This window comes from Perca flavescens, chromosome 19, assembly GCF_004354835.1.
Source record: "Perca flavescens isolate YP-PL-M2 chromosome 19, PFLA_1.0, whole genome shotgun sequence".
NCBI lineage: Eukaryota > Metazoa > Chordata > Actinopteri > Perciformes > Percidae > Perca > Perca flavescens.
Window position 1 is genome coordinate 1,774,180 of NC_041349.1, and position 12,176 is coordinate 1,786,355.

The 12,176-nt window shown below is 41.7% G+C and overlaps 3 protein-coding genes across 4 annotated transcripts in view; 2 read left to right on the forward strand and 1 right to left on the reverse strand.

Annotated features, from left to right (window-relative positions):
• LOC114546103 (zinc finger protein 721-like) overlaps nt 1-12,176 on the forward strand; it is a 1,066,380-nt gene that overhangs the window by 764,883 nt on the left and 289,321 nt on the right. The window lies entirely within an intron of this gene.
• Nucleotides 1,677-9,659, reverse strand: LOC114574099 (motile sperm domain-containing protein 1-like). Of its 2 annotated transcripts, none has more exons than XM_028606421.1 (6): nt 9,580-9,659; nt 8,270-8,597; nt 7,250-7,325; nt 4,177-4,397; nt 2,872-3,030; nt 1,677-2,305 (listed from the first exon to the last, which is right to left on the reverse strand). In XM_028606421.1, exons 2-6 carry the CDS (start codon nt 8,499-8,501, stop codon nt 2,277-2,279), a joined length of 717 nt encoding a protein of 238 aa, XP_028462222.1. In that variant the 5' UTR covers nt 8,502-8,597; nt 9,580-9,659; the 3' UTR covers nt 1,677-2,276. The 2 variants fall into 2 exon arrangements, with proteins under 2 accessions (XP_028462222.1, XP_028462221.1); XM_028606420.1 differs by having other exon boundaries at nt 9,481-9,630.
• Nucleotides 10,711-12,176, forward strand: part of slc25a11 (solute carrier family 25 member 11) — a 10,335-nt gene continuing 8,869 nt past the window's right edge. Inside the window, 1 exon segment of the mRNA XM_028563583.1 lies at nt 10,711-10,967. Within this exon segment, the coding sequence (XP_028419384.1) occupies nt 10,903-10,967 (65 nt within the window). The 5' untranslated portion in view covers nt 10,711-10,902.

A 12,176-nucleotide genomic window follows, 5' to 3' on the forward strand; every position in this document is an offset into this window, starting at 1 on the left:
CAGGACTAATGACAGACAGGAACTATCCCCAGGACTAATGACAGACAGGAACTTATTGACCGCCACTATCCCGTGTAACACTCTCCACTGGAGGTCAGCTACTCTCTTTGTTAACGGAGGTTTATATAAACTCCTCCATGCAGGCTGGACATCAGCCGCCAAGCCCAGATGCCCTCGCCACGGTGTGTCAGCCCGTTGGTGAAGCTTACTTTTATTTAAGCACAGCACCATCAGTTTATAAAAACCCTTCCCCTTCGCCTCTTTCATGTCTAAAGTGCAGTGCTTTATATTTAAAAAAACGACCAACATAGTGATCCAGACATGGACGGACACATAAACCAGGAAAGGAGTCATCAGTCTGAGGTGTGGTCAGACCACCAGTACATTGCTCCAACAACATGGATTCATGTCCGGTCAGTTTGTGCTTCCAGTAGTCCAACAGCTTGGTGATGATCCTGACTGATCTCACCCCCAGAACAGCTGCCAAAGCAGCAGCATTGTCTAGTTTAGGTCCTGTGATGTCCACCACCGTCCCCAGTGTGAGCACCCGTGCTCTGCAGAACGTGTCCGTGATGGCTGAACCAGCCCAGCAGGGGTAATCCAGCCGGTCCCCGTAGACCACCGGATCCTGCAGCAGCCAGTGGAAGGAGTCACCTTGCAGCCGTTTCTCCTTGACCACCAGCTTCCACACGGTGAACACGCCTCGATAGAAAGGAGGTAAAGTCTGGACACTCAGACAGAGACACACACATAAATCCACCATCAACTGTGTTAGATGATAATCTGCTGCTGTGTTGTGTCTCCTTCTCTCCGTCAGATTCCTGTCAACTCACACTGGACACAAACACAGTGAACAGAAACCTTAAACTGTCTGACAACAACAGGAAGGTGACATTAGTGGAGGAGGATCAGCCATATCCTGTTCATCCAGAGAGGTTTGACTACTGGGAACAGCTGCTGTGTAGAGATGGTCTGACTGGTCGCTGTTACTGGGAGGTAGAGACGAGAGGAAGGGTTCATATATCAGTGAGTTACAGAGGAATCAGGAGGAAAGGAGACAGTGATGACTGTATGTTTGGAGGTAATGATGAGTCCTGGAGTCTGATCTGCTCTGATGATCATTACTCTGTCTGTCACAATAACAGACCAACACCCATCTCCTCCCCCCTCTGGTAGAGTAGCAGTGTATGTGGACTGTCCTGCTGGCTCTCTGTCCTTCTACTCAGTCTCCTCTGACTCACTGATCCACCTCCACACCTTCAACACCACATTCACTCAGCCTCTCTATCCTGGGTTTGGGTTCTGGTCTCCTGGTTCCTCAGTGTCTCTGAGTCCTCTGGAGGACGGAGAGTCTCCTCCTGTTTCTCACAGCTGATCAGTTGAGTCTGAACACGATCACTCTTACACACATATTGGTGATGGGAACAAAGACCGTATATTTATCTCAGTCTGGATTTAATGAAGAAAGTTTCAGAATATTTCAGAATAAAAGGTGAAATATTTTCAGAATGAAAGTCAGAATATTTTCAAGTAAAAAGATGAAATATTACAAATATTTTCAGAATAAAAAGGGATTTAATGGATGAATTTATTCTAAATGAGTCTGGAATGAATGAATGAATGATGTATTATTTCAAACACTTAACAAAACAAATAAAAGAATAAAAACAATAAGATTCACAGAAAGGTATTTTATTTTGGAAATACGGAAGCTGATTACCACCAAGAAGAAAAGATTGTATAATAACTATTCATGAACATTATTATTTTTATATTATTCTCCTGTTTAACTCTTCATGATGTAAGAATACCAATAAAGTTATTCAAACAAACTTTATTCATTTTCACAGTTTTTAAAACAAATTCTCAAAATATTCAGATTGTTCGTCTTTTAATATTTAACATTTTTCCCCAAAATATTTAAACTTTTTCAAATACTTTAAACATGTATTTCAGAGAAACTTTACAAACACTCCCGCACCCCCCGTCTTTATTGATTCATAGCTAGATGAACGGTGGAGCAGTGGATATGACAAGTCTAAATGACATGGAATGGAAATGAAGAAGACCTCTTCAGGGCCCCGAGCCACAGCTTGGTCTGTCTCTGGTCCAGTTTAAATAAAGTTTTCTCTCCCGCTGCAGAGCTCCATTTGTGTGTGTGTGTATGTGTGTCTCTGTGTGTGTCTGTGTATGTGTATGTGTGTGTGTGTGTGTATGTATGTATGTGTGACGGAGGTCATGAGGCTGTCCATCAAAACAGCGGAGGCAGCGTGATGTCACCGTAGAAACACCATGGTGAGAAGACCTGAGAGAGACAGACAGTTATCATACTGAACACACAGACAGACAGACAGACAGACAGACAGACAGACAGACAGACAGACAGACAGACAGACAGACAGACAGACACACACACACACACACACACACACACACACACACACACACACACACACACACACACAGACAGACAGACAGACAGACAGACAAACAGGCAGACACACAGACAGACAGTTGTGTTTCTGTGTTAACCCTTTGTTAGCCCTGATAGAACCAGACTCCAGCCACTAAATCAGGGTTTTAAAACTTGTTTGCTTGTCATCTTACAACAGACCTAATAAAGTTTCAATTCAGACTTTTTACTAAATCTGCATCGTGATGTTGGTAGTTCGGCATACTTTTTATCTGTTTATTGAAATTAAAAAACATCTAATTCTGAACTTTAAATAGCGCTGGAAGTCATCATATTTATGAGGAGCCTACAGTTCTACACCGGCACCAGTAAACATAATGATCCTGAAAACTAACTCACACCATTTAAGCAACGCTACTATTTGTGTGTGTGTGTGTGTGTGTGTCTGTGTGTGTTACCTAGTGTGTAGGCGCAGGCCAGCTTCTGATTGGTGGAGACGTGCAGGCAGCGTGGAACTATCGAGCCGCTGTCAGTGTGGAGGGGGAGCATCAACACTGCGACACACAGCAGGGCCAGCAGCACACACAGCAGCCACTGAGACACACTGGGACGCACAGCTACACACACACACAGAGAAAAAACTGTAAATGTTATAGGAAAAAAGGAGACAGACAGAGAGAGAGACAGACAGGTGTGATTTGTTTTGTTTTTTTGTTATTCAATCTAACGGCTAAATATTATTTGTACATTTAAGTTATTGTTCAGTAACCTTTTTTGTTAAAGAGTTGTCTGGGGTCAGTTATTCCAATACAGCTCAATAGATTTGCTGGCTAAAAGTAGGGTGGTATATGACTAATCCAAAATAGGTAAACCTTCGTGGTAGCTACCTTAAAGAAATGAACCCAAACACTTCATCATTCCAGTCTGAAGTTACAGTACGTATTGCAGCTCGGGCATTGCACTTGACAAAGCAAGTTTGTCAAGTCAAATATCCTATATGGCTTTAATAGAAAAATGTATTTTGAAGCAGCGTGATGCATCGAGATATTGAATCGAATTGAATCACTGACCTGATAATCGTAATTTGAATCGGGAGATCAGTGAGGATTCACACCTCTAACAGACCAACATGGCATCATGACTTTGCATAAACATACACGCCACTTTCCTAAAGCCAAACGGCGTGTTATCTGTACACATTTTCAGCTATCCTCGTGGCATAGAGAGAACATGACGTACTATCGCGAGAACGTCACGCATGTAAAAAATTAAAAAAAGGTTGGGTTTAGGAAAGGAAACGGGTAAAGGCTTTAGTAACACAAAAAAAGCATCAAAAACACGGAAAATAACAAAAACACGCTTAGGAAAACAATAAACGGTTGGGTTTAGGAAAGAAACATTGGGGAAGGCTTAAAAACAAATTAACAACAACAACAAAAAAACGTCTGAAAATCACCACACGCGGACGCAATCCCGGCTCTCCTGTCCTGTTTTACCCATCAGCCACCACAACCAACCTCCTCACGCGGTCCTCCGTCCCTTTATACTACTCGCTAGGGCGGAAATTCACTCGCAATGTAGTTCAATGGCAGCCGAACGGCGTTGATAAACACGCTAAAAAGCGATTTTGCATCTTGATAACGCGCAAAAATGGCGTATACGAATTGCCGTGTCATACATACGCCACTTACTGAGATCAGTCTGAACAGACAGACAGACAGAGAGTCAAACAGGCAGTAAATGTGAGTAAATTGTGTGGTCACCTGTAGGGACCAGTGGCAGCTGCAAGGCCCTCTGCTGGTGTCCTCCTGGTTTCCTCCTCTTCCTCTCCTCCTCTTCCTCCCCCTCTCCTCCCCCCTCTTCCCCCCCTCTCAGCTCGGCCCAGACCTCGCGTCCCCCCCGCTGGCCTCCTCCTCTCACCTCCAGGCGGAACCGGTCTCTGCGGCCGCAGTTAGCCGGGGACACGTTTAGGTGACGCACCACCCTGACAGGAACAGGAAGTCAGTTTAAAGGTCCCATGGCATGAAAATGTCACTTTATGAGGTTTTTTAACGTTAATATGAGTTCCCCCCCCAGCCTGCCTATGGCCCCCCAGTGGCTAGAAATGGTGATAGGTGTAAACCGAGCCCTGGGTATCCTGCTCTGCCTTTAAGAAAATGAAAGCTCAGATGGACCAATCAGGAATCTTCTCCTTATGAGGTCATAAGGAGCAAGATTACCTCCCCTTTCTCTGCTTTGCCCGCCACAGAATTTGGCCCCCCCATGAGAGAGAGAGACATCATGGCTTTCAAAACGAGCGAAGTGGCAGTTGGTCAAGACCACACCCCCACATAAAAGAGACTTCAGATACAGTATTAGGGACCACTAAGGGTATATAAAAGAGACTTCAGATACAGTATTAGGGACCACTAAGGGTATATAAAAGAGACTTCAGATACAGTATTAGGGACCACTAAGGTCTATATAAAAGAGACTTCAGATACAGTATTAGAGGACCACTAAGGTCTATATAAAAGAGACTTCAAATACAGTATTAGGGGACCACTAAGGTCTATATAAAAGAGACTTCAGATACAGTATTAGGGGACCACTAAGGTCTATATAAAAGAGACTTCAGATACAGTATTAGGAGACCACTAAGGTCTATATAAAATAGAATTCAGATACAGTATTAGGGGACCACTAAGGTCTATATAAAAGAGACTTCAGATACAGTATTAGGGGACCACTAAGGTCTATATAAAAGAGACTTCAGATACAGTATTAGGGGACCACTAAGGTCTATATAAAAGAGACTTCAGATACAGTATTAGGGGACCACTAAGGTCTATATAAAAGAGACTTCAGATACAGTATTAGGAGACCACTAAGGTCTATATAAAATAGAATTCAGATACAGTATTAGGGGACCACTAAGGTCTATATAAAAGAGACTTCAGATACAGTATTAGGGGACCACTAAGGTCTATATAAAAGAGACTTCAGATACAGTATTTGTAGGGGTGGGCGATATATATCATTTACAATAATATCGTCATTGTTGTGTTAACGATGTGCAAATTGACATTATCGAGTATTTAAATTACTTAGAAAAAAACAATTCAAAACACGCATTGGAACCGATTGGAACGCTACACATTCACTCATGTCAACAAAGATGGCGGCGCGCGATTGTGCAGCGGCTTCTAGCTCTCCTGTCGGTGTATATTTATACAAGTACAGCCCCACTGAACTAATCAATACAGGACCACGATACAACACAGCTGTTACAGGAGCCTTCCAGGCGTCTCATAACATCCCGGTGGACATAGCCAGACCGGGCGCTTCAGGTTGTTGTCAGCGCTAGCACGCAGAGCTAGCTACCGGCAGGATGAGCAGGATCGTTGCCCAGCACGGCTCACCTGACCCGGAGCCCTGTCGGTAATATACAGGCCATTTTATTTACTACGAAAACAGCACACTGCCGTCTACATAGCCCCCGATGCTAACGTGATGATGCTAACATCAGTCAGATCACATCCAGCTACTCCTGATCCCAGCATGCATCAGTCAGATCACATCCAGCTACTCCTGATCCCAGCATGCATCAGTCAGATCACATCCAGCTACTCCTGATCCCAGCATGCATCAGTCAGATCACATCCAGCTACTCCTGATCCCAGCATGATCCCAGCATGCCCAGCATGCATCAGTCAGATCACATCCAGCTACTCCTGATCCCAGCATGCATCAGTCAGATCACATCCAGCTACTCCTGATCCCAGCATGCATCAGTCAGATCACATCCAGCTACTCCTGATCCCAGCATGCATCAGTCAGATCACATCTAACTACTCCTGATCCCAGCATGTATCAGATCACATCCAACCAGGGGCGGATCTAGGAAAAATATTTATGGGGTTGCGAGAGGGGGGCAGGAATTTTTGAGGGGTGGCAACATATGGCAGACGTGTATATATACTGAATTTTATCACAGTTTGATGAGAAATAGTATGTACACACTACAAAAGGGAACAGGCTGCCATTTACAAACTCATACAGACACACTTCATCTCATGCAATCAGTGTCCCGCATTTGAGGTTTCATTTGAAACAGTTCATATTAGGAATAAGTGACCATACAATGTGATCTCACTTAATAGGAGATATAAGTATAATGGAAGTAAGGGGCATTATCACAGGAAAGGCATTACTAGGGCTGGGCGATATGGCCTAAAAATAAAATCCCAGATTTAAAAAAAAAAAGAAATCCGATTTAAGATTTAAATCAACTTTTTTTCTCCCTCTACTTAAAATCAATCTGCAGATGACAAATAAATTGTTCAAAACAAGTTTTATTTTGTTTTGACTCATACACAAACGCACACACACATGGGGCATGTATACCATTATGATTATTCATGCCAATTTTGTGGAAATATAAATTGGTTTGAGTGTTTTCCCTACCAGTTTTTATTTTTTTGTATATTCAACAACAACAAAACGGATGCGTGAGATAAAGCTGTTGTCACACATACAGGTAATTCACTTCTCGTTCCTCGCTAAAAGTTAAAATCATTTTAACGTTATTGCGCAACCTTGCCCCTATTTTCACCTGTTGCTGAGCAACGTACGTTAACATCCCATGATGGTCTCTTGAATGTAGCATACGTGTTGTAGCAAGCTCCTTCGTAGCGATACAAACAAACGTCGAAGCGGAGCTCCGTGCTACACATTTCTTTAAAAGATTTCAAAAATATCGCCTGCATATCGATATCGAGATATTTAAAAAAATATATTGAGATATTCATTTTTGTCAATATCTCCAAAAAGTATTTGTAGTATTTGTGTACTTACAGGTCGACACAAGACTTGGCTCGGACGCTGCCCTCGGCCTCCAGCACTCGGTAGAGAGAAGGAGACGTACACAACACTACACACACACACACACACACACACACACACACACACACACACACACACACACACACACACACACACAGAAAAAAACTGTGTAAATGTAAAATTTTTTCAGAAAAAAGGTGACAGACAGACAGACAGACAGACAGACAGACAGGTACTGACTCTTGTAGTCCAGTGGGAAGCTGTAAGGGTTGTAGAGAGTGAGAGACAGACAGACAGTCAGACAGACAGGTACTGACTCTTGAAGTCCAGTGTGAAGCTGTAAGGGTTGTAGAGGGAGAGAGACAGACAGACAGACAGTCAGACAGACAGGTACTGACTCTTGTAGTCCAGTGGGAAGCTGTAAGGGTTGTAGAGGGAGAGACAGACAGACAGACAGTCAACAGGGTTGTAGTCCAGTGTGAGCTGAGAGAGAGACAGACAGACAGTCAGACAGACAGGTACTGACTCTTGCTAGTCCAAAACTGTAAGGGTTGTAGAGGGAGAGAGACAGTGTGAAGCTGTAAGGGTTGTAGAGGGAGAGAGACAGACAGACAGACAGACAGTCAGACAGACAGGTACTGACTCTTGTAGTCCAGTGTGAAGCTGTAAGGGTTGTAGAGGGAGAGAGACAGACAGACAGTCAGACAGACAGGTACTGACTCTTGTAGTCCAGTGTGAAGCTGTAAGGGTTGTAGAGAGTGAGAGACAGACAGACAGACAGTCAGACAGACAGGTACTGACTCTTGTAGTCCAGTGTGAAGCTGTAAGGGTTGTAGAGAATGAGAGACAGACAGACAGTCAGACAGACAGGTACTGACTCTTGTAGTCCAGTGTGAAGCTGTAAGGGTTGTAGAGAGTGAGAGACAGACAGACAGTCAGACAGACAGGTACTGACTCTTGTAGTCCAGTGTGAAGCTGTAAGGGTTGTAGAGAGTGACAGACAGACAGACAGTCAGACAGACAGGTACTGACTCTTGTAATCCAGTGTGAAGCTGTAAGGGTTGTAGAGAGTGAGAACTCTGCGGTGGCAGCGTCTCTGTTCAGAGAAGAAGAGAAGCTCCGAGGGGAAAAGGAAGACAGGCAGCGTCGCCGCGGTAACACCGCCTGTCTCCCCGCCACCCGTCGCCACGGTAACGCCACCGCCCCCCTGGCTGCGCCCCCCTTGTCCCCGTCCTGGTCCGTCATGGCTGTCCTTCCGCCTCATTGGTCCGCTCGTTGTGGTGTCCCACACGCAGCCATGATCCGAGCGTTGTCATTGGACGCCTGGGCACTGTGACGTCACAGCATGGCCCGCCCCACACTGCAGGAAGGAACATATTATCAGTATAGTAATCACTTAAAAATCACCAGACTCCATGTAAATAATCAGGATTTTTAGCGTGTATAGAGCCAGCATATCTCCACCAGACTCCATGTAAATAATCAGGACTTTTAGCGTGTATAGAGCCAGCATATCTCCACGAGACTCCATGTAAATAATCAGGACTTTTAGCGTGTATAGAGCCAGCATATCTCCACCAGACTCCATGTAAATAATCAGGACTTTTAGCGTGTATAGAGCCAGCATATCTCCACCAGACTCCATGTAAATAATCAGGACTTTTAGTGTGTATAGAGCCAGCATATCTCCACCAGACTCCATGTAAATAATCAGGACTTTTAGTGTGTATGGAGCCAGTATATTTCCACCAGACTCCATGTAAATAATCAGGACTTTTAGTGTGTATAGAGCCAGCATATCTCCACATGTAAATGGGTGAATTAAGGGTTTATTTCAACCAAACCAGAGTGGTGATTGTTCGAACAGTGGAAAGATGAACCAAGACGGCTTTTGGTAGTTTTATTTAGTTTCCTTCCACTTTGAATGAAGTGTGTTTTACGACGATAAAAGTCCTGATTATTTACATGGAGTCTGGGGGGTTTCATGTTAAACTAAAAGGATCTTACTCTAAAACTGAAAATATTATCAGTATAGTTTTCTCTCCGAACAGCCTGTATTTGCCTAATCTCCTGCTTTCTATGAACCAACATTAATCAGCAGTATGACGTATTATTAGTGTTTAACTTAACTAATTAACCCGGAAACAGAGCTAACTTGTTGTGTAGCTAAAGCTAGCTGCTCCGTCTCACTGACCCGGCAAATAAGGGAGAAAATACCGCGAAAATAACCAAGCAGAAATCACCGTTAGCTGCTGGAAACGTCCACAGACCCGGGAAGTGTCCGCAGAAACAGTCAGACTGGACTTTATTCAGTAGAACCGCGGGTTCGAGTCTCTACTCACCCTCCGCTTACTCCAAGCTGTTGCTTTCCACAGACCCCGCCCACTCTTAAGCCATCAACCAATAGGTGCGAAGGGAGTGGGAGAGCGCGGCGTTCTATTGGATGATTCCGTGTTTACCTTGGAGTGACTGGTGACAATTTTAATAAATGTGTAAATAATGTTAAATAAATGTAAATAGATAATTAAATTAAGGTATTAATAAATAAAAAAATTAAATAATATGTGGTAATCATTAGATTCCATTCACAATAATTTTCTAAAATGTATAATTATAATTTAAATAGTTATTTATTAAATGTATTATTTATTTTATATAAATCAATCAATGTATTAATAATTACATGAATTAGGTAATATATTCAAACCATTTGTGAAACATATAATTATAATTTAATTAGTTATAATTATATAGATTTGATTATACTGTATTTTAAGTTATTTATTTAGTCTATTTTCATGAATAACAAACAATTTTATACATTAGTTCTTTTTCATTTTAAACATTTTTCAAATAATGTATTTTATTATTTATTTTGTTTCATAAATAATTTGTCCCGAAGCTTAAAGTGCTGCTTTCAAGTGCTGTCGGAAATAAACTCACGATTTATATTGACCTTAAATAAAGCTTTTTACAACACTCACTGACGAGATATTAAGAGTTCTTCTCTATGTTGTTATTTGTTAAATTAATAGCTTTAAAAAAAGTATTTTAAAAAATAAATTCTAAAATAAATGAGAAAAAAACTACAGTATCAGTTTCGACAATTAAGTTTTAAATTATCAGTTTCTAATGCTTTAACTATTCTATATTAATACTAATTTTGAAATGTATTTCACTTGTTTTACTAAATGCGTAACATGTGACTTTAAAATGTGTTTTTCTCAGATTCACTCAGACCCTGAAGGCACCATTCCAAAATAAATAACCCCAAAACTACATATCTATCAGGACAACTAAATGTACAAGTGACGTCAGTATCAGTTTCCAATATTTTAATTTAATATTAATTTTAAATATTGATTTCAGTCTTTTTCCCGTTATTTTCTAAATGCGTAACAAGTGACGTGGTTCTCAGATTAACGCGCTCTCACTGGGACCCTGAAGGCAGCATCGCTCCCTGATTGGTCCGCCGGTTCTCCGCGTCTCCGGACGCGCCCCCCCGCTACAGAGAGTCACCTTGCCCGGCTGCTGCTGCTGCTGACCCGGTTACAGAGAGAGCAGGTGGACCGTCCGGCTCCGAGGCGGACAGACAGATAGACAGGCAGTCAGACAGGCAGGCAGGCGGCGGGAATCTAACCCGGGACTCTGCGACCGGTGACAACATGGCGGAGACTAAACCCAAAACCTCTCCTAAGGCCATCAAGTTCCTGTTCGGAGGCTTGGCCGGGTAGGTTCTGCTGCTAGCTCCCATGCTAACGGGCTAATGACAGTTAGTGGTTAGCTCCCATGCTAACGGGCTAATGACAGTTAGTGGTTAGCTCCCATGCTAACGGGCTAATGACAGTTAGTGGTTAGCTCCCATGCTAACGGGCTATCTAATGACAGTTAGCGGTTAGCCGTTAGCAGTTAGCTGCCATGCTAAAGGACTAATGACAGTTAGCGGTTAGCCGTTAGCAGTTAACAGTGATTTGTAGCCAGCAGGGCCAGTGTCGTGTCAAAGTCTGCCCCCCCATTGATCCGCGTCTCGAGACCTTTAACGTTTAAGACGTGTGACGCTGAAACCGGGCCAGACCGGGTTAAAAGCGAGCTGCTATCCAGGCTAACAGCCATACATTCACAACAACTAGCGTCACTGAAACTTTGGTTCTGGTCACTCTCGTGGTTTAAAGTCGTAATATTTAAAATAAAAAGTGGAAATATTTTAAATAATTAATCAGTAACATTTCAAGTAAAAAAGTCGAAAATGTTTAAATAATAAATCAGTAAAACTTCAAGTAAAAAAGTGGAAAAATTTAAATAATAAATTTGAGATATTTATAGTAAAAAAAAGTCTAAACATTTTCAATCAAAAACTCTGAATATTTTAACAAGAAAGTCGTAATATTTTAATATACTGTTTAATTGTGTCTTGTAAGTTTTTTTGGGGTTTTATACTCTTTGTTACACAGATTTGGGGCTAAATTCAAACATTCTGGATTATTAATAAAAAAAATACCACATTAAGACTTCAATTAAGCAAATAGGCTTTCTGTTTTTTTAGAAGAAAAAAATATGTATATTTTAAGAAAGTTTTAAAAACACGTCAAATGCATTGAAAAATAATCAAAGAAAAAAAATGTCAAAAGCGTAAAAAAAATAGAATTTAGAATAAGAATTTAAAATAACATGTAGATATTGTAAGAAATCCTTGAAAAAACATTGAAGTAAAAAAATCAAAAACGCAGAAAAGAAACTCTTAAAAAAGTTTTTAAAAAACACGCCAGTAGCACACACAAAAAATCTCGATTAAAAACAACAAAAAGCATAAAAAAATCCCCACAAAAAGTCAAGAATCGTAAAAAAGGTCTAAAAACAGTTAAAATAACAAGTAATTGAGTAAAAAAATTGTTGAGTGTTGAAAACATGTCAGCCGTTTGAATGTGTTTTATGATTAGCA